Source organism: Panthera leo, chromosome D3, assembly GCF_018350215.1.
Source record: "Panthera leo isolate Ple1 chromosome D3, P.leo_Ple1_pat1.1, whole genome shotgun sequence".
Classification (NCBI taxonomy): domain Eukaryota; kingdom Metazoa; phylum Chordata; class Mammalia; order Carnivora; family Felidae; genus Panthera; species Panthera leo.
Genome location: NC_056690.1, coordinates 37,356,707 through 37,379,119, shown reverse-complemented (window position 1 = coordinate 37,379,119; position 22,413 = coordinate 37,356,707). Strand labels below are relative to the sequence as shown.

Here is a 22,413-nt window from a genome sequence, read left to right as displayed (position 1 = left end):
AATAACCCCCTCGGTTACTAGTAGGCTAACACAGTCCATTGTGATTTCGGACGAGACCCGAGTCTCCCAGGAAATGAGAACCAGTCCTAGGCTGGGCGTGGGCCTCACCTGGTCTCCCTGGAACCGCTCTGGCAGTCTCCAGTAAAACGGCTCCGTGTGAATATGCTGCCTGACAGTCACGGCGTCCAGGAGGACATCAGGAGCCTGGTAATACACCCCCTGGGTCGTGCCCCTGAGGTTGCTCTGAGAAACCACACGCAGGAGCGGCTGACCCGAGCCCAGCGTTATCTAGTCATGGAAGGAAAGAAAAAGACACCTTAGGACATGAATTCACACCTCCCCTTTGATTTGTCAGATTCTACTATCGTTTCACAGACGAGATAGCTTCATTATTAAAACAGGAGTAACACAGATGTTTCCTTCAAACTGAAACCTCTGGGTTAAGGTGAAAACTGCACGTGTTTTACACTATTGCGTTTTGGGCCAAGCTACTGCTACGCTGGGGCAGGATTCAATCCTATGAAGGAGGCTGTGGTGCGTTGCAGTCTTATCTTCTCGCCAAGTAAAGCTTTTGACAGATTAGCTAAGGAGCGACACGGGGTGCCTTCCCGTCCCCGCTTCATTTCTTTCCTCGGACGGCAGAAAACAGAGCTCTGATTCACAGCGAACCCAGGTCAGCTTCCTGGAATTTCTGATGCCATCAGAGCAAAGTTTAAAGTGCTTGACTGTCTCCCCCACCATCACCCAACTTCCACGGTGGGGAGGGTGCTGAAAACAGCACGCTTTACCGCGCGCACCACTCACCGGGGTCCTCACATAACCCTCGAGCTCTGAGCAGACTTGTGACAGCCCGAAGCAGAAGCAGGGGGTGCACCCCAGAGGGTCGTCGGCGCGGAGAGCATAGGTGCCGGCTCGACACTCGCTGCACTGCAGGCCAAACACATTTTCCTAAAGGAGAAAAAGCAACAGACTCGTCTGTTGTTACCTAAAAAGAAGAGGTGTGATTTCGGAACAGAAATGAGAGCAGACAGCAAACTAATTCGGGAGCAGCACACGTCTCGGAAATAGCCGTTTCCTTGCGCAAAGCAAGCTCCCTGACCTCAAGAACGCCCGCCCTCTGACGCCATCAGTGATTCCCAAATGCAGCTAACCATCAGCATCACCTTGGAGGCCTTGGCAATATATAGATTGCCTGATGAGCCTTTCCTGGAGCAGCCAGGGAGGCCTCCCCGAGGCCCCAGGTGACTCTGATGGCCCGTCAGGTGGAGAACACAGACCAGGTGATCACTGAGGCAGGCCCTTCCCGTCCTGTTCGGGTGAAAGTTGCCATCACCTGTGTGGTAAGCCAAAGGCACATTCACTGGTGTTTCCATCGCTCCCGGGCCGTCGTATCTGCATGGGCGCTCCCTTCCTCACCCCTAGTCACTGGTCAGCCCACTACCCTCTCTCTCACCAGCCCCTGAAAAGGATCAGAGGAGGTAGCCAGTCACCTCCTAATCACAAGCACAATGGGGAACCCAGTGGAAACACACAGAGTTAAACATGATGTTGAAATCTTACCTGCTGGGAAAACAACAAGCACAAATTGCCTTCAGTCTGGCCAGCGCATACCAAAGAATAATTACCAGCTATAAAATCACATCTTCTTGAAGCCCTGGGTTACCCGTTTTGCCTGAATATTCAAGACGCACTGGCTACTCAGCCAACCGGAACACGAAAGAAAACTCGTGTCTTTCAGTTCAGTTCCATCATCTGACACTTGCAATAACCAGTAAAAATTCCACTTTAGAGAAGTGTTCTAGAAGGGCCTACACCGAATTGTAACTCAAACCTAGAAGGCAGTGAGAACCATGCCAAGTGTCTAAAACCTAGCTGCTGATGTAAATAGAGTAAAACCTTGGATTGCGACTAACCTGTTCTGTGAACGTTCTGCAAGACGAGCAAACATTTCTAACAAACTTTAGCTTGATAAATCAGTGTCTCGCAATAGGAGTAGAACCTACTCCTAGTAGTGATGCCGAATGTCTCTCTCTCTCTCTCTCTCTCTCTCTCTCTCTCTCACTGCTGGATTATGAGTGATCATCCATGCAGTATCACATTTCTGCGAAATCCTCCAAAGGAGGCAAAAGCAAGTGTCGCTGGATAGGTTCCTTGTGAAAGTTGCCCAAAAAGAAAAAAATCCCATTGAGCCAATAGACAGCAGTGATCCCACTGCTGATAAAGTCGTCCTTCACTATAACCCTCCTTTCTCTTGTCTCCCTCACACCAGCCACAAGGGTTTTCAAAGGCAAGTGCAGGTTAGTTTGTTTACTTTTCTTGACATTTTGTATTTTCTTTATTATTTTGTATTGTACTACAGTATTGTGATCATTTTTATATGAATATTTTTGGGTTGTGGAACGGATCACCTGAGTTTCCATTATTTCCTATGGGAAATTCGCTTTGATGTACAAGTGCTTTGGATTACAAGCATGGTTCTGGAAGAAATTATGCTCACAAACCAAGGTTCTACTGTAGTCAAAAGCCCAAAAGTCCTAATGATGCGCGTGAGAGGGGAAGACCGTGGAACGCCGAGGGCCGTTACCTTGCAAGAGCAGATACCGGTTTCCTCTGCACAGCTGCAAAGACTCTGTTCCTCATCACAGGTGTCTGCCGAGGTCCCTCTTGGGTCACAGTCACAGGGCACGCAGTCTGGAAAGTCTCTGTACCCCAGGGAGCACTGGTGGCAGCTCGGTCCACCGAACGCTGGCTTACATCGGCAACGGCCAGTGAGCACATCGCACCGATGACTGGCTGACCCGACAGCACTGCAATTGCAGGCCTGGAAAAACAAACTAACTAAATAAAAAGGTACCTTTTACATTTTCATAATGTACCCATGTGGGGATTACAGAAGAACACTGAGTGTGGGGAAGTGGTCTGGATGAGTGGGCCTCTCCCAATATGGCTCCATGGATTCACTTTGCCAAGAGCCAACGGGAGGCGGTGACTGCCATGCTGGACGGCTGTGCCCCGTTCAGCACATGCGCACTGGGCCCAACCTGTGACGTGAAAGTCAACATCATCTTACAGGTCAAAGTCAAGTCTGTTTTCAAAACACAACCTCTATCTAAGCTTCACTGAGGAAAGCTACATAGACAACAGAACCAAGGAAGACTGGATACAACCCTCCAACAAAGTGACTTATGTCCTTCTCCTGGAAGATAGTGTACGTGCAGAATACATTTAAAGGGCACTAAAATAAAGTTTTCCAGCCATCAATTCCACAGCCGGTTCTCGAAGAAAATTTAGAATGATGTACTTTAAAGGTGCTGCTTCAGGTGATGCCTGAACCTGTACTGAGTTTTATTTACTTTTTTAATTTTTTTTTAACGTTTATTTATTTTTGAGACAGAGACAGAGCATGAACGGGGGAGGGTCAGAGAGAGAGGGAGACACAGAATCTGAAACAGGCTCCAGGCTCTGAGCGGTCAGCACAGAGCCCGACGCGGGGCTCGAACTCACGAACCGCGAGATCATGACCTGAGCCGAAGTCGGACGCCCAACCGACTGAGCCACCCAGGCGCCCCACCTGTACTGAGTTTTAAATGCAAACCACAGAGCTGTTCACCGGGTTGAGGTCAAGCGAATGGACGACAGAGAAGGAATGTAATTTGCTCCAGCAAAGCGCTTCTCGGTTAAGAAAATGCCGATGGCAGCGCACACCTGGCATCCGAGCTCTGGGTCGCGGCCCCAGTATCCATCCTCACATTCGTCACAGGATGCGCCCCGAGTATGAGGAGGGCAGATGCACTGCCCCGATTCCGGGTGACAAGTGTGCTGCGTGTGGGCGCAGTCACAGGCTGCAACGAAGACAGACAGTGTTGTAACACATCAGGACCACCGCGCGACGGAAGGCGTCCGAGTTGATGCCACAGGTCATCTCCCTTTTATTAATTATCCAAACCATTCTAGACCATTCTTCTAGTTCCTAACGGAGACCTCGTGGTTCCCAAGACCCGTCCGTGTCTCCCGGGAGGTGGCTGTTCCTCCTTGTCAGGAGCTGCTGCTGGAAACGGGGTAACCGGGACAGAGAAACAGAAGTAGGCGGGAAGATACAGCCAATACCCACAGGGCATTTATTGTGTTCCAAATGCCTATGCTCAACATTTAAAATAACTCCTGGGTGGAGATTACAATCAGCTTCTCTATTTTACAGATGAAGAAACGAAAGCTAATCGCAGTTCACATCATTAGTAAAGCCTGACCAGAGATTCCGGGCAGATGAAAACAGGGGCCAGGAAACAGAAAAAAGGTATGAAATCCTACACACTCAAAAGAGAAAAAGTGAAGGAACTTAACACAATTAGAAGTCAAAGGAGAGCGCCAAGAAAAGTCGGGAAATTACTATAAAGTCTCAGATAATGAATTCCAGAGCTTACGTGTACAGCCGCCGTCCTGGAACGCATAGAAGCCACGCGCACACCTGTCGCACTTTTCCCCAGCCACACCTGGCACACAGTGACATCGGCCTTCCTCCGTGCAGTCATCCGACAGGGAGCCTGGCGTGCTGCAGTTACAGGGCAAGCACCCAAGCCCTGTGTCCAGCCCATAATAGCCATGCTGTTTCACAGGAGGGACAGAATTGGGGAAGCCACAGATACATTTTAGTTAGCCACTAATACTCACGAGAATGTTTCCCAAGTCAAACACAGGATGTTTCACAGAATCATAAAGTGCTCACGACGTCATTCCACCCCCTTACAGACTGAACACTTGGTCCGCAGGTAAGGACCCACAGCATTCACCAGCCGTGTTTTGGGCATGAGCTCTTTCCGGCAGTCATGAAGTCCATTTCACTGGGAACCAACGTTCAGGTATCGATTACAGACCTCGCTGACACATACTTTAATTGTACGCAATGACCAGCAGGCCTCTTACCGAGCACCGGTCACACTGCTGTCCAGTCACATGCGGTTTGCAGTCACAGACTCCAGTCTCCAGATGGCAGACACCAGAAAGGGAGCCTTTTCCATGGCATTCACAGGCTAACACACACAAGAGACACATTTGTGCCCATTTCTGGATATAGCTGTAATAAGACCCCTTAATCCCCAAAGGCAAAATTTTAAACATTCATGTTTCAAATCCTAAAACTACAATAAATCACTTCCAAATGACTTTTAAAATTTAGTATTTTTCTGAAAAGTAGGCCAAATGGGGTTGGTGGAAGGAACCATCGCACAGAAAAACCACTGAAGCTATGACGATAGCAAGTAGCAAACGATCTTAACCAATTTCATGAATTCCTTGAATCTGTAAAAAGGAGCCACCGATGTTTATTAACAAATCTTCATAAGAAACATACGACGGAGATTTCAAAATCAACTGAGTCGCCTGCTCTCATTCCAATCATGTAGATATTTAATATTTTAAAGCTCCATTATAACAATCGAAATAGCTAATATTACATTTCATAGTTTAATGTGAGATATTTCCCTGTTCTAAGTCACAAGTTATTTGTAGCTCTGAAGCTCTTAGCTTCAGGCCAAACACTTCAATTTTATCTATAGGTATAGCTATTGATGTTTTATCTATGGTTATAATATTGATGTTTCAAGCTAGCAAGTCCCTCACCTTTTCAGAGTGATGCAATTTAATGGCTCCAAGAAATGTTTAATTGGTATTTATAAACTGGCCGTCAATATGCATGTCCTTGAAAATATTTAATATGTTCACTGACAAAATACCCCAGAAATGCACACGGCTTATGAACGCTTGCACTCAGGGAATGCGCACTGTCATATGGTGTAATGGGGTAAGAAGAGAAAAACTTCGCAGGTTATCTCACTTGTGCCACTGCGTGTGGCACAGCAGTGGCAGACAACAGGACACTGCAAGGCTGAGGCTCAGAGGAAAGGCAGCGTAACTGACTGCGGCCAAGGCACTGAGGTGGTGGTTCCCCAGCGGAAGTGGATCCATGATGCCCCCTGCAGGAGGCTGGGGAAGTGCTAGGGGCCCCACTCGCCGCTGCCCATTCCCTTGGCTCAGCTGTGAACACTCGACTCACTCTTTGTATTACATGTGCCTTCTGGGGCCTTGGACCCCGGAGACACCGCCCTTCCCAGGGCTAGTCAATGTCCAGAAAGAATAAATAGCTTGCCAGCCAGAACGCCTTTCGCGTGCAAACGAACCAATCCGGAGCCCACACCCACAAAGGCCTTCTTATTGGGCCTTCCCTTCATTTGGGCTTCACCTCCACCGTCCCCAGGACCTTTCACCCCAGGGCCATGCCTCAGACAACTAGGGATGGCTCCCATGCCCCAGAGCCTGCTGAAATTGTTTAAAGTAGCCAATCCTAAGCCCGTTTACTCTGCCTTGCCCTTTCCTTCCTGAGGAAACCACAACAAAGGCTCTAAAAACCACATTTCCCCTCCTGACCTACATGGGTGCTTCCTGAGTGCCCTCCCCACAATGCCTTGGTGTGTCCCCTCCTCCTGGCATCTGCTGGCCTTGCCATACCTAAATAACAATACACCGTGTGTGTGTGTATGTGTGTATGTGTGTGTGTGCGTGTGTGTGTATATATATATACATATATATATACAGCTTATTTATTTTGAAAGAGAGAGAGCACAAGTGGAGTAGGGGCAGAGAGAGAGAGGGAGAGAGAATTCCAAGTAGGCTCCACACCCTGTCACTGCAGAGCCCAACATAGGGCTCGAACTCACGAACTGTGGGATCATGACCTGAGCCAAGATCAAGAGTCAGATGCTTAACCAACTGAGCCACCCAGGCGCCCCATAAAACCTGTATTTTAAAACACTCCTCCGCATCTATTTTCAATTGTCACCCATAGAAAACATCACACACCCATTTACTCACATGCACACACCCATGTGCGTGCGCACACACACCACACGCACGAAAGTCCATCTGAGGTTCCATCTCCTGATCCCACTAATTGTCCCCCTGTCTCCCTCCAACTCAATTTTCGCCTGCCTCTTGCCTCCTGGCTGCTAAAACTGCTTCCTCCTAACATCTCCCAGGACCTCCCGGGGCAAATTCAATGAGCACACTATGGGTCTTCATCTGGCTGTATCTTCCCGTGACATAGACTCATCACCCACTCCCGCTCACCAAGGTTAGGGACACCCTTCGGTTTCCTTCTCGTATCTTGTGTCTCTCCCTCTGGTGCCTGCCCCTCTGTGTCTCAGGGAAAGCCTCCCCTTCCTCTGGGGAAAGGTCAAAGTTCACCGCATGACCACCACCAAATATTGACGATAATAAATTGTATTTCCTGTCCTGTCAGTTTGCGCCCGTATCACATTACAGTAGCTCTCATTCGACCTGCGTAACAAACTGAGGAGAGACGTGGTATAATTGTCTCTGTTGTCCAGTGTGGAATCTGAAACTTAGAGACATTGTGTAATTTGCCACAAGTCACACAGCTGTTAGTAGTTGTCTTGCTATGGCAACAATTCTAATAGGAATTATTACCAAAAAGTTTTTTTTACTGTAAATAATACTAATTTAAAATAGTTGCCATTAGGGGGCGCCTGGGTGGCTCAGTCGGTTACGCTTCCGACTCTTGACTTCAGCTCAGGTCATGTTCTCACAGTTCGTGGGTTCGAGCCCCACATCGGGCTCTGTGCTGATGGTGCGGAGCCTGCCTGGGATTCTCTCTCTCTCCCTCTCCCTCCCCCCTGCCCTCCCCTGCTCATGTGTGCACGCTCTCAATCTCTCTCTCTCTCTCTCTCTCAAAATAAATACACTTTAAAGAAAATAAAATACAAAAAAATAAAATAAAATATGTGCCAATAACCGACTGCTAGGTGCTTTACATATAATTCTCATAAGAACCTCATGATATCAAAATTGTGCCCGCCTAACATATTTCATATAAGGTGCCTTGAACAGTAGAGCTTGGTGGGGTTCCAGTGCCCCCGGGCTGTCCTGCAAAACCATTCCAGAAGCACCAATTCTGCTACCACACCAAAGCTGATGCGTCTCGGAGCTCCATTTCCTCCCTGATTCCTGCACACCTGAATATCCAAATGCCTTCCCAACAACCCCCTAGGAATTCCCATGTCAGTAATACTGAATACTGGGATTCTCATTGGGGTTAACCTAATAAAACAGTAGTATATTAGCAGGTGGGGCCTCTGGGAAGTCCATGAGAGGGATTCTATCATAGCCTGGAAAGATTTCTTTTTTATTATTATTCTTGTTTATTATTTTAGAGAGAGAGAGAGAAAATATGCGAGCAGGGGAGAGGGGTGGGGGAGGGAGAGACAGAGAGAGAGAGAGAAGCAGTTTCCATGCCCAGTGTGGAGCCCAGTGTGGGGCTTGATCTCACAACCCTGGGATCATGACCTGAGCCAAGATCAAGAGTCAGACGCTCAACCAACTGAGCCACCCAGGCGCCCCTGGCCTGGAAGGATTTCTAGTGAAATATCTAGAAATAGTAAGAATTCATCTCCTCAAAGCTGGGGAACAGGAAAGAGGAAATGAAGCAAGAATAAAACTTACAAATGCTTGGAAACTAGAAAGAACCGGGACAGTGTCCCTCTATAACCAGTCCAGCCACCTGGGTCACCATCCTGCCCGTCCTAACCCCTCCCTGCCTCCCAACCTCCAGTGGCCACGGAGCTTCTTCACTTTTACCCCATGCCAAAAGCTCTGCTGGAAACCCTCATTAATTCTGCCAGCAAGTTTCTTTTCTGGCCTTGTCTGTCTTCTTGTCAACTCCAACCTCCACAGTGGTTCCAGAGTGACTGTTCAACACAGATCCGTTCAGGTGAGCTGGAGTCCGGGACAGACGGTGCTGTGCTGTCCACACTAGATGCAGTCTGCTTTCCGCCCGTAAGCCGAGGCTCCTGCCCTGGCCCAACCTGCCTTTCACTTTCTAGCACACTCTTTCCGGACTCTGCTCCTCCGGCCTGGACGACACTTTCCCACCACTTGCCAGCCCACCTGGTCATCTCCTACCCATCCTCCTAGACTCACATCAAGTGGCATTTCCTCCAGACGCAGCCGTGGATGGCCCTGGGCCCTTACGGACCTTTGTGCGCACCCCAGGGATGGTCATTTATCACCCTAGAGACTTGTCTGTCATATCTGCCTGGTGCTACGTGCACGTGTCTCCTGAGCCCTGGGATGTGGCCGATGCAACTGACCAGCGAGATCTCTAATTTCCCTTAAATTAAGACCTGGGCCAACAGCTCGGACCCAGACCCAGATCCTATATGTTCTGACCCCCCTCCCCACTTCTGTTCATCACCAAGACCTATTATCTATGCAAAATACTGAAGCAGTTTTGTCAATGCAGATGCAAATATAAAGGAAAATGATTCTTTTTTTTTTTGGTCACAATGAAAAACTTTGAAATATGTTTGAACAACTCGGGTATGTAAATTCCCTTTTGCAGCTATGAATTTTATGTTATCTAAATTACAGATCAAGTGTTTCTTAGGAAAAGTTAGCATCCTAATTGAAATAGGCTATAAAATATGCACTGAATTTTGAAGGCTCAGTCTTAAAAAGGAAAGAAAATATCTCATTAATACCTTAAAAATTTGATTACATGACAAAGTGATATTACTTTTACGTATTGGGTAAAATAAGATGTATTATTAAAATACATTTCATCTATTTATTTATGTGGTGACAAGAAAAGAACTTCTAAATGTTTATTTATTGGTTTTTGAGAGAGAGAGAGCACACACAAGTGGGGGAAGGGCAGAAACAGAGACACAGAATGTGAAGCAGGCTCCAGGCTCTGAGCTGTCGGCACAGAGCTTGACGCGAGGCTCGAACCCATGAACCATGATACCATGACCTGAGCTGAAGTCGGATGCTCAACCAACTCAATGCTCAAGCCACCCAGGCACCCCGGTGACTAGACACTTTAAAATTACTTGTGCGGTTTACATTTCTACTGGATGGCATTAATTATAGAAAAGTAATAAAAAGTATCATTTTTATTATTAGCATTTATAACAGCTACCATTTATTCCATGTCCAGAACTTTGTTATCTCACTGACGTCTCACATATATGTGTATATACACATATATATGCCTATGTCTATTTTATGTGTAAGGAAATAGTGGTTCAGAGAGGTTAGTAAATTTGTCTAATGTCACCCAGCTGGTTGTGACCAACCCTGAGCTCTAACCCGCATTAGACTCCAAAGCCTGAGACCCACATCTGTGCTTCACCTCCACACCATTACATGTAGCTCCTTAATAGACCTGGGTCGGGGCGCCTGGGTGGCTCAGTTGGTTAAGCATCCGACTTCAGCTCAGGTCATGATCTCACGGTTCGTGAGTTCAAGCCCCGCTTCGGGCTCTGTGCTGACAGCTCGGAGCCTGGAGCCTGTTTCAGATTCTGTGTCTCCCTCTCTCTTTCTGACCCTCCCCCGTTCATGCTCTGTCTCTCTCTCTGTCTCAAAAATAAATAAACGTTAAAAAAAAAATAGACCCGGGTCATAATTTTTCCAACTTCTACGACAATACTTAGTATAGTGACTGCTTAATAAATGATGAATGAACAAACAATGAATCATCGAGGTTTGCGGTAAAGATGAAAAGAAATGGCATGAGTGTAGTGAAAGCATTCTGTAAACTTTGAAGCTTTTCACAAATACCAGTTATCGTAATTATCCTCCTATGATAACCAATCTAGGTGGCCTTGCTGATCAAGTTGACTGGCCCAAGGCTACAAAGCCTTACCTGCCTGGGAAAATATCTTTTCTGTATCGCTAGCACCCTCTTGTGTCCCCATGTTGTAATAGCATAGTAGGACTGGACATAGCAAATTATCAAAAAAATTTAAAATTGCCATTTTTTCTCTTTCACACCTTCAAGATCTGTGCCTAGAAATCTGAGGGCTGTATTAGCCCTGAGGCTACAAGTTGGTCATCTCAGGTATATGAAATTCTGCTTTCCTCAATGAATGATTCTAAGTGATCTGTAATGTTGGGAAGGAAGCACAGCCCTGCAGAGCAACGTGAGAGTCGGTAGTCCGGGCACAGACCTCTGAGACTCCAGGGTTGGAGTCTTCCCATTTCCCACCCTGTATCTGGAAATCCCGTCCGACTCAAGAGACCCCTGAGCCTGTCCTCACAAACACTGCAGGCTTTGACACCACTCTGCCTTCGCCACGGTCACTGGGAGCACTTGACCACTTAAGCACTGTCAAGTCCCGCTTTCTCCCCCAGTGGAAGGTCACTTATTTGCTAGACCATCGGACCTCGTTTATAGGAGCTGATCAAGCTAAGGCAGGGCAAGCAGGGAAGACACAGATCTTGGGTCTACACTGGCATTAACACAAGCACCAGTTGAGATAAAGTTACCCCATAGGCTGAGCCCTTTGTGACACATGTAAGTAGATGGATGGAGACTTCACATGGCGATTAGTAACGGCTCTGACTTCGCAGCCCACACACTCACCGCGGCAATTTTTAGCCTTCACGGCATCCCCATAGAAGCCGTCCGCACACCTCTCACAGTGGGCACCAGCCGTGTTCCCAATGCATTTCAGGCACTCTCCGGTGACGGAGTCACAGTGACCGGCCTCTAAGGGATCCACATTGCCGCTGCAGTCGCAGGGAACACAGGATTCCCCGGGCACTGTTGGGTTTCCATAGTAACCATCTGCGCATCTGCAAAAAGGTTGAAGGAGGGATCCAACTGAATGCAAATGCTCTAGACATTACCCCACCATCCAGGGATTCTCTGAATGGTTAATAAGTCAGACAGAACTCTTTTTACATAAGATTTATTGTGGAGTGCAACACTGAGTTCGGGCGTTCAGATCTCCTCACTCGTTGTGAAGGCAGAGAGTGCATCCAAAATGAGCCATACATCCAAGCGGATGTGCACTCAGCCCTAGGCCAACTGTACCTGGATGCCACGGCCACGGGTATGGTGTGGCTCTCCTGGGGACTTTAGCCATAGCCGGGCGCTGATACTTACACGTGGGAAAAGACAGCGTTGGCTTTCAGGCGCCAGAGGATGGCTATTAAATCAAACTACCCCTCACCTCTGAAACTATCCAGAGTAAAGGGAGATTTCAATGTGTGAACAGTAAACACTGGCTCCTCACTGTGTCTATTGTCACTGACGAGAACCCATCTTAGCTCAAGGAGGCCAAATGCCGTTCTTGAAAATTTCCCAGGGAGTTTTTCACACTAGTTTTTTAATCGGCATACTGGCTTTTCTCTATAATTATGTGAAATAATAATCACACCCCAAAGCTCTAAAATCATACTTAGCTACACATTTAAAAGTAAACACATATAACTGATATTGAAGTAACAAAAAAAGTCTGATGCAACTTTTTGAAATCAATTGAGTGATGCAGACAGAGTACCTCTCGCACCAAGCTCCCGAGTATCCCGGTGCACACTGGTCACAGACCACTTCGTCCCCATCTTCTAGGTGGCAGGTGGGGCTGAAACTGTCAAAACGCTACAGATTAACACAATTTTCCAATGGGTGGGGTAGAATTTCTAAACATTTAAAGTGTTCATCTTTTAGGGGCGCCTGGGTGGCTCAGACGGTTAAGCATCTGACTCTTGCTCTCGGGTCAGGTCATGATCTCATGGTTCATGAGTTCGAGCCCTTCATCGGGCTCTGTGTTGGCAGTGTGGAGCCCGCTTGGGATTCTCTCTCTCTCTCTCTCTCTCTCTGCGCCTCCTCTGCTTGCTCCCTCTCTCTCTCTCTCTCTCAAAATAAAATAAACATTAAAAATTTTTCAAAAACAAAAATAAAAATAAAATGCTCATCTTTTACCACTCCTTACAAACTTTCACTAGGTCTTTACTCCAGAACCCCGGTCCCCGACCATGCAGCACATCTCACTGGGCAATGGCTGCTCACTGTTCCCTGTTCCTGCTTGTCCCTCAGCCCAGAGGGCACTTCTTCCCCTCTCTGGCTGGGTTCATCTTATCCCCCCATCCCCAACTCAGCAGCCACCTCCTCCATGACGCCTTCTCTGATGCTCCTCCTGGCCAAGCCAAGTTCCCCTCTCTGGGTTCCCTGTCACTGGTCTGCTTGCCTCGGAGCCCTCTCCACACTGGTCAAGAGCGAGCTCGAGCTTGTACATGACGGCCCATCAACATTCTCCAAAGGACGCCCACGGCTGACAAAGGTCCCTTCAACCTCTGTTCCTGGGTTTTGGGGGGACCTGTGAAGGGAGCCATGGGGGCAGCTGAGAGTCTCCCACGATTTCATCCGAGTAGCCCTGCCTGTATCTGTTTTGCACGGTGGAGTTTCAAATAAAAATCCCCATGGGGGAATTCCTTGGGTCATGAAGGAAGAAGGGTCCTGAAGGGAAAACCAGCAAGAGAGAAGCAGGTTTTCAAACCACTGGCCTGCGAATGAGGCCGTGTGCACCACTGGCCCCTTCCACCTCCCCTCGCTTTGTGCGGCAGGACCAACTGTGATTTCATAGATGGGATCTGCTCCTTTGTGCCACCACGCCTTGGCATACCACGCCTTGGCAGTTCCTCTTGCCCAGAAGGCCCTTCTCTGCGGCCTTCAAATTCCTTCTCATCCTCAAGCCTCAGATCAAAGGCTTTCTCTGAGTCATTCCTGGCAGATTCACACTCTCTGGACAGTGGACATACCTCCACCGAGTCATGACCACACTGCGGGTTCCATGGGACCAGCAGCCGTGGATGAACACGTTGAACCAACCATGATGCTCAGTAGGCACTTGATAAATATCGGTTGAATCATTATGTGAGTTCAGCCCATTTTCAACGAGCCTCATATTTACCTATTTTGGTCATTATATCAAAAACTCCTTAAGGCCAGGAACAAAGTTTTATTTATTTCTGTGTACCTTATATGTCCCAGACCACTGGTAGGTACATACCCTATACATTAAAAGAATTAACGAGCAACGTTAGACCCAGAGGAGCAAACCTGTGCATCTTTCCTTGCCATCACATAACTTTTCTTACTTAATTTAATGCACCAAACTTGTTCTTTTTTTTTTTTTTTTAAAGAGAATCCAGGGGCACCTGGGTGGCTCAGTTGGTTAAAGGTCCAACTTCAGCTCAGGTCATGATTTCACAGTTCATGAGTTCGAGCCCCGCGTCGGGCTTTGTGCTGACAGCTCAGAGCCTGGAGCCTGCTTCAGATTCTGTGTCTCCCTCTCTCTCTGCCCCTCCTCACTCATGCTCTGTCTCTCTGTCTTAAAAATAAATAAAACACTAAAAAAAAAAATTATAAAATAAAATAAAATAAAGTAAAATAAAATAAAATAAAATAGAATCCATTCCTCCACCTTTAATCCTACTTAATTACCACCGGGTTATCACACTCTCATCACACACAAAGTCTGGCTCTGAAGAAATCAACGCACATCTGAATAGACATTGTGGCCGCCCCGGGTGGAGCCCACCGGTGGAGTGGTTGGGCTTACTTGTTGGAGGCTGTGGAGAGGGGGCAGGCACACTGCTGGCAGTCCCTAGGAGTCCCTCGGGAAGGCAGCCCGTAGAAGCCCGGTGCGCACTGCTCACAGTGGTCCCCGGTGGTGTTGTGCTTGCACGCCTAGAACACGTGAATGAGGAGAAGACTCAGTTCAGGTCTCCTTAAAGGACTCTCTGATTCATCTACAAACAACTTGAAGTCAGAGTGGGAGGGGAAAAAAAAAAAAAAAAAGATCAAATGCTCAAACAAGTCACCAAACCCTGTCATATGAGGAGGGGTTGCCTGTTTCCAGATAAATGAATTAAAAAATGTAATTTGCACAATCTGTATAAATGAGAAGATTTCACTTCAGCCCATGTTGGAGGAACTGCTACCAGACTTGCCCGTCTGTGGGAAAGAACTAGAAAACTGGAGCAAAACATATCGAACAACTTCTTTCAGACACTGGACCACAGAGGGGTGCGGAAATACCTGAGACAAGGGAGGTGATGGGATGAACCCACGACCACATGTCTTTCTGCCCGGAGACACTTGCCAAGTTGGCAGGGAGTTGTGGGGGGCGGGGTGGGCAAGAAGGTGGTTTTGCTGAGTTGAGCAGACGGAGGTCAGAGTATGGGGAGGCTGGAACTGCCAAGAATTTGGGCAGAGAACCAGAACTTCACAGAATAAGAGCTCCAGAAATCCCCACGGGAGACCCCTTCAAATAGCTACTGAATACTAAACTTCTTGTGTGTAGAGCGCGTTTCCATGAGGTCAGCTGAAAAATTCAGAACTCACACAGAGCCCAGGGACACTAGAATTGTAACCGGCCAGTATGGAGAATCTTTGTTAAACACCCAGAGCGCCCAGCAGAGACCCCAGAAGAAAAACTCATTTGCAGAAGGGTTAAGCCTGCCCTAGAATAGAGGTTATTTTAGACCCACCCTAACAAAACTTAAAAACAAACCTGGAGACAATCAAGCTGACCTATGGTAATTTACTGCGTGCCAAAACAAACTCTGACATTCTTTAAAGGAAAGCGACAAAATCCAAAAACTTAACAATGCACAATGTTCATCATGCAATCAAAAACTACTGGGTAGGGGCGCCTGGTTGGCTCCGTTGGTTAAGCATCTGACTCTTGATTTTGGCTCAGCTCATGACCCCAGGGTTGTGTGTTCGAGCCCCGCCTTGGGCTCTGCACTGGGCGTGGAAGCTCTCTCTCTCTCTCTCTCTCTGCTCTCTGCTCTCTCTCTCTCTTTCTCTCTCTAAAAAAAACAAAAAACAAATAAACAAAAAAACCCTACTGGGTATGCTTCCACTAGTCAAATCTGGGAAAATTTGGAATCCATGAGTCCAGAGAGATAATCAGTAGGTAAATAAGTAAACATAAGAAAGGGGTGTGGGGTTCTTGCTTAGAGTGGAGGCTGTGTGCCAACCAGTAAGCATGGGGGGAGTGCTGGAGTTGGAGAGCTACCCTTTTGCAAACATCGTGGTGGTGGGGCCAGAATCATCAGCGGCTGCTACATCTAAGGGGAAAATTTGATGATGATTATGTCCACTTGCAAAATAGGTATGATATGATTTTTTGCTCAAAGGGCCAGAACGGGGTTTTCTTTTTCTTTGGGAAAGCCATTATGGAGTTCTGCTAAAAAACTTACTAAGGGTCTGTTTTTTTCTTTTCATTTAAGATTCTTTTTTAATTTGAAAGAGAGAGAGAGTGAGAGTGTGAGCAGGGGAGAGGGGCAGAAGCGGGAGAGAGAGAGAGAGAGAGAGAGAGAGAGAAAGAGAGAGAGAGAAACTTAACAGGCTCCACGCTCAGTGCAGAGCCACACGCAGGGCTCAATCCCACAACCTTGGGATCATGACCTGAGCCGAAATCAAGAGGTGGACGCTCAACCGACTGAGCCACCCGGGGAACCACTACTGCCGGGCCCCAAGTATCTGTTTTAATGTTGTCTCAGTCACCATCCCTTTAAGTGACCAGCCCTGTTGGAGGAGCTGGTATGTTAAGGATGAGAATGTTCATCTCCTTGGGAAGGAAAAACATCTTCTCTTGAACGGAAAAGAAAAATAACCTCCCAGTGGAAAAACCCGACTGTCACCACCTTATCCGGCTGTCCCAGGCTAACGTCCCCGGGAAGAAGACCAGACCGCATGCTCCTGACAGTGTGCAACGAGAGGGCATGTCACCTTCGCGTCTTCTTGCCTAAAATGCTTGACACTGGAGAGGAATGGGACATGAGTGGAAAACCTGACGAAATCGGAGTGAAGTCCGCAGTTCCGTGGATGGGATGCTGCCAGCGTGAATTTCTTAGTTTCAGTCACTGGACTCCGGTTATGCAAGACCATCAGGGGATGATGTGTGAAGGTTGCACAGGGTCTCTCTACAGTGGTTTTGTAAGCCTTTCTGTACATCTAACATGGTTTCCAAAACTTTTTCAATGATAAAAATCATTATCATTTATTATATTTAGAACTTGAAGGCCAGTGGCTATCAGCATCTTCGCTTTAACGGGGGTATCTATTTTTATATTTTGTCAATATATATTAATAGAAGCCTGTGCAAACACCCTTTCAGCTCGCCTGTACCTTAAGTCATCGGTGCCACAACCACGGTCTGCCGACCACCCCTCGCTATTGGCAGAGGCCCTTGGAAGGCTGGCCTCGAGAACGCACGTGGAAAGGCAGAGGCATTTAAAAAAAGCAGCGACCTCATCAAGCTCTGGGAAACTGATCCTGAGGCACTGAGTGTGTGTGCAAATCATCATTTTATGCATTTCCTACAGACACTTGCATTCCCAGAACAAAGAAAGGAACAAAGAACAAAATGAAAGCTTTACTTACAGAATCAAGAGAAACCAGGCTCTAGAGAGAATAAGCAATCCAGGGCATCTCCCTGGGTCTGATAATTAATTTTCCCTAGCCCTAGGACTCAATCAATCTCTTTTGGAAGGAGTATGAAGGTTTCCCTGCGGTGAATCAGACTCAGCTGATTAACATATGTGTTCACTCCATCTACGTGCAGTAAATCCATTAGAACCCAGGAGTATGGCCTGGCTTCCGGGCAAAAGAACCGAAAAGAATTTCTGATTGAAGTTAAAAAACAAGTCTTGCCCTGTATCTGCCCCAAAGTTCATTCTCAAGATTAACTGCATATTTGTCAAGCCATGTTTCAACTCATGTTGCATGAAAGAAGTATTTGTTTGAAGAGTTTATCCAAGCTAACAACTATGAAGCATTATATATTGTACAAATGAGTGTGATTATCAGAAATTTTATTATCCCTTTTATGATATGCTGTGTAATATGTTAAAAAATGCTAGCATTTTCATGTAAAACACCCGATCCTTTTTATTTAATTGGTGGATAATATTTTCTACCTGTATATAGCTTTATAATCTTACAAAGTAAATTCGTTGTTCTAATAGAAAACCCGCAAAGAAATTATATATCCTTTTTCCGTTTTCACCAAAGTAACATTTTTTTTTTTTTTTTCAAAAAAGAGTGTGTGTGGCGGGGGGAAGCAGGAAACATTTTATGACATGAACTTAAGTCTGCAAATTTCCTTTGGAGTCTACAAGGGCAGGGATAATCTCCTGTGAAGGAAGCATTTTGTTCAAAACCACTTCTGCATAGCAGATGGCTTTGGGATGGGTGGGAGGGGGCACTCAAGGTTTTAGGAACAGACTCACAAAGCAAACGCCGTGGATATCGCATTCAGCTGCATGGCCATGGCATTCACAGGGTTGACAAATTCCTCCAAAGAGTATTCCATCCACACGATAATAGCCAGGGAGACAGGACTGCAAAAGAGGGGCGGGTAACACACACCGGTGAAGGCAACCTTGGACATTATCGAAACCATCATCTTTTTTCATTATTATTTTAAAATTTTTTTAAGTTTATTTATTTATTGAGGGGGAGAGAGAGAGAGAGAGAGACAGAAAGAGCGAGCATGAGTGGGGGAGCGGGAGAGAGAGAGGGAGACAGAGAATTCCAAGCAGGCGCCACACTGTCAGTGCAGAGCCCCACACAGGGCTCGAAATCAGGAAACCTCGAGGCTGTGACCTGAGCCAAAATCAAGAGCGGACGCTTAACCAACTGAGCCACCCAGGCGCCCCTCATCTTCTTTTCAATACGTTAGAAACATAAACGGCTCCATTTTCTAGAAGTAGAGAAACTTCTCTTTTTCCCCCTCAAACTTCTTTATCGAGGCATCATCTACGTGCCATAAAATGCTCCCATTTTAAGGGCACGGTTCAATGAATTTTTTAGTAAACTTCCCAAAGTGTGCAACCGTCACCATAAATCTAGCTCCTTATTTATTTTTTGTTATTATTTATTTATTTTTAATTTTTAAATTAAAAAAAATGTATATATAATTTATTGTCAGGTTAGCCAACATACAGTGTGCTCTTGGTTTTGGGGGTAGATTCCCGTGATTCATCGCTTACATATGACACCCAGTGCTTATCCCAACAAGTGCCCTCCTCAACGCCCACCACCCACTAACCCCTTATTTCTTTTTAAAGGTAGAAGCACGCACACCCAAACCTGGTGGCTATACAATGGGTCCGCATGTACTTCAGTGGTATCCCACCGCAATATTATTAGAAATCATGTAACACTCAGCCACTTAACCAGTGTTTCGATCAAGAGGGCATTCTCCTCTCAACTTGATTTTATTTTCTTCTGCTTATAACTCACTAAATATTACCATCAAAGTCTTCAAGCGTAGGTCGGTGTCAAACCGCATCAGTTTAATGGAGCATTACAGGTGTGCTTTCTGAAGTATCCAGGGCCATCCCCTGCCTGTGAGGAGCTGGGGACCGCCCCGCACACAGTCATGAGAATGTCATAATTCTCATGATGACCCTGAGAAATATTCTGTTTGATAGACATGAAATCTGGAACACAGAACAGTTAGGCACCAGGCCCACTGTGCCAGTGGAGGGAGTAAAGTCACCACCCAGACCCGTGGCCACAGGGCTGCCCGGGGCCACACCAGACACAAAACATGTTCAGAATGCAGACTGGAGAGTGATGACTTTGGAGGCCAGCATACTCCCGTGGGGCCACGGATGAGGGATGTGGATTTCGTTTTTACTTGTTGCAAAAAGTATTAAAACTGCATTTTCATTATATAAATAATATATACATGCATTCATTCATACTGACCTTGTGAATGTCCTCTAATACCTCCATGCAGCCATACTCCCCTCAAGGGCAATGGGCTAGTCTACAGGTGGGCACCAACTGGGGTGGGGGTCTGTGTGGTCCCTACAGTGCTATCAAGAATTCCATTCCTGGGGCGCCTGGCTGGCGTCTGACTCTTGATCTCAGCTCAGGTCCTGATCTCAAGGTTCGTGAGTTTGAGCCCCACCTTGGGCTCTGTGCGGTGGTGCAGAGCCTGCTTGGGATTTTGTCTCTCCTTCTCTCTGCCCCACCCCAGCTCGTGCTCACTCTCTCTCTCTCAAAATAAATAAATAAACTTAAAAAAAAGAAAAGAACTCCATTCCCCACCAATAGCTGCCCGATTCCTTATGTCAGCCTTTGATTAAAGAATTTGTTCTATTGTCTGACAAAAACACTGAAACATTTGTGTTAAGCTTCGTGCACTTGCTTGAGCCATCATCGTAGGCACATCAGTACTCTTCTCTCCAAACCCAGTGGACTTTTGGGTTCTCCAGCAGCAACTGCTCACTGCTGCCCCCTCTTGGTCTAGCTGGGACAGGCTTTTACTTGATCTGCCCGCTTTCCTATTTCCACACCCCACACTCTATAAGGTAGCCTTGAGGTCATTTACCCGTTAAATATTAACTACACAGGAATTAGGACCTACAGACATTTCCTTGGCCTAAGAATAAATGTTTCAGATCTAAAAAAAAAAAAGTTCATTGGATCAAAAAAGAAACAACTCTGCAAAAAATTTAAAATAGCAATAGAAATATTTAATTAAATATTTACATCATGAAGCATGGGCCAGCTTTCTTAACTGCAATGTTTATAATTGATAAACATCCATAAAAACGAATCATAAATACAGTGTTCTCACTTTGTAAAAATGATTGCCAGACAATCACAGCCAATGACAAATGTTCATAATTATAGTCAGTCTTGAACACGGGAGAGGCGGGACCGTGGGGCGGTTAACAGCACAGATGAACTTGAAACCTGATGTGACTACTTCCTAGCTCTTTCCTACAGAAAGAGGTTAGGATGGTGCCAAATACACAGAAAGTTGTCAATACTTATGTCCAAATCGTTTCAAAATATATTTCAAAAAAAATTTTTTAACCAACAGATTACTTTTAGTGATGATTCAAGTGCATTTTCTCACCCTTCATTGTGGGATGGAGCTCACCTAAGTTAACATAGCTGGGGGCCATAAAAAAGTCTCAAAACGGGCCTGGCTTGTCCAGTGCTTTCTAGATTGCATGCTGGTGATTAGCAAACATTCAGATACAATCAAGTTCAGTCCTCCTTAGAAATGCAAAATATGGCATGCAGTTTTCCAGATGACTAAGGCAAGAGGGTAGACTTAATTCGGAGCATTTCCAGGTGCCCCAGAACCCCCCTCTGCAGGCAGCACCAGATTTCTTTAAACATGTGTTTGCTAATATTCCTATAGCCTGTAAAAGTCTGAGCCAAACATGGGGTTTCTAAGTTAAAAACCAAGTGTGGGCCACTGTATTACCTTCAGGGTGCTTTCTTCCCCTTAGGAAAGAACAAAAGGGAGGGGTCAGGAAGGGAATAAGAGAAGCCTTACCTCACAGGAGATCCCTGCATAGCCTTGGGGACATTCGCAGTGTTCCACCTCCGTGGCCAGTGCCAGGTCTATAACGTTAGGGCTGGCTGTGTCCAAAGAGACAGAATCCAACCTACCAATAGATAGGGGTCATCACGTGACTTAGATACCCACCTGCAAATGACATCTAACACCTTGAGGAAGGTGGATTCTTAAAAAAGGCCTGTTCAAGCAAAATGGTGATGTGACTTTTGTAAGTAAAGATTTTCACACCAATATGATTTCTGCAAGCCATCAGTATTCGCTGGAAAGCCTCTGCAACATTTGGTGGAAAGACATGTGATTGCCCAGACAGCTGTGGGAAGGATCTGATGCTGTCCAGTCTGAGCTGAAGTGCTTCAAAAAAACGAATCTATTCAATAATCCTATCTTGAATACAGAGATTGTCCTTAAATGTATAATTCCGTGTTTGCTTTAGCTGTAGCCAATGTTTATACTTAGCCTGGCATTGCCAGAAATTGCCCTTCTAGAAGCAATAAAAAGACTAAGGATGGGAACATTAGCTTAAATAGACAGTAAAATCTAAGACCGTTAACATCGGGAGGGTGAAAACTAGATAGATGCAAGATGGTCCAGCCAATTGTTAACTTGTCAGGAAGTTCTCAGAAAAACACCCTAAACGTTTCTGATCCCGACGTCAAGACTATCTCCTTACTGAGACACACATTTGTCATAGACAACTATTCTTACATCTTCCATAAAATTATAGTAATAAAAATATTTTTACAACAGCTGGTTCCATTAGGTGTGCCCTTAAAATAATCAAGTAAAATATATTATGCTTGAAATGCATAATAACAGATAAACACAAGATTAAAATACCTTCACCAAAACCCTTCCCTCTCTTTCAATACCCACCTGTAAAGAGCCATTTTTGCAGAATTATAGTTGGCTCTGATCAGGAGATGTGTCACATTGGCAAGGACAGTCATCAGTTGGTCACGATCTATCTCCTTTTTGTTATTAAAATCTCGGAAGTTCTCTGGCACAAGTCTGACCACGTTTAAATACTCTTCATAGGGCTGTAATGACAGGCCCTCAGCCTGGGTGCTTAAAGTGAGTCCATTTCCCTAACATTCAAAACAAGAGGAAATATATTTGTAATTCAACTTCACGGCCAAAAAGTAAAAGCAAATTTGTATTCAGCAACATGGCTTTTCATTTGTGCTTAGGTTCTCAGGGTAAACATGTAATTGTG

General features: G+C 46.1%; 1 protein-coding gene across 1 annotated transcript in view; it reads right to left on the bottom strand.

Annotated features, from left to right (window-relative positions):
* LAMA1 (laminin subunit alpha 1) overlaps positions 1-22,413 on the bottom strand; it is a 167,872-nt gene that overhangs the window by 68,382 nt on the left and 77,077 nt on the right. Inside the window, exons 14-25 of the mRNA XM_042911210.1 lie at positions 22,074-22,285; positions 21,177-21,288; positions 18,100-18,210; positions 14,418-14,545; positions 12,357-12,443; positions 11,435-11,646; positions 4,921-5,027; positions 4,422-4,602; positions 3,706-3,842; positions 2,585-2,821; positions 805-948; positions 109-288 (exon numbers count right to left, since the gene is read on the bottom strand). Of these exons, the coding sequence (XP_042767144.1) occupies positions 109-288; positions 805-948; positions 2,585-2,821; positions 3,706-3,842; positions 4,422-4,602; positions 4,921-5,027; positions 11,435-11,646; positions 12,357-12,443; positions 14,418-14,545; positions 18,100-18,210; positions 21,177-21,288; positions 22,074-22,285 (1,848 nt within the window). The remainder of the gene's footprint in view (positions 1-108; positions 289-804; positions 949-2,584; positions 2,822-3,705; positions 3,843-4,421; positions 4,603-4,920; positions 5,028-11,434; positions 11,647-12,356; positions 12,444-14,417; positions 14,546-18,099; positions 18,211-21,176; positions 21,289-22,073; positions 22,286-22,413) is intronic.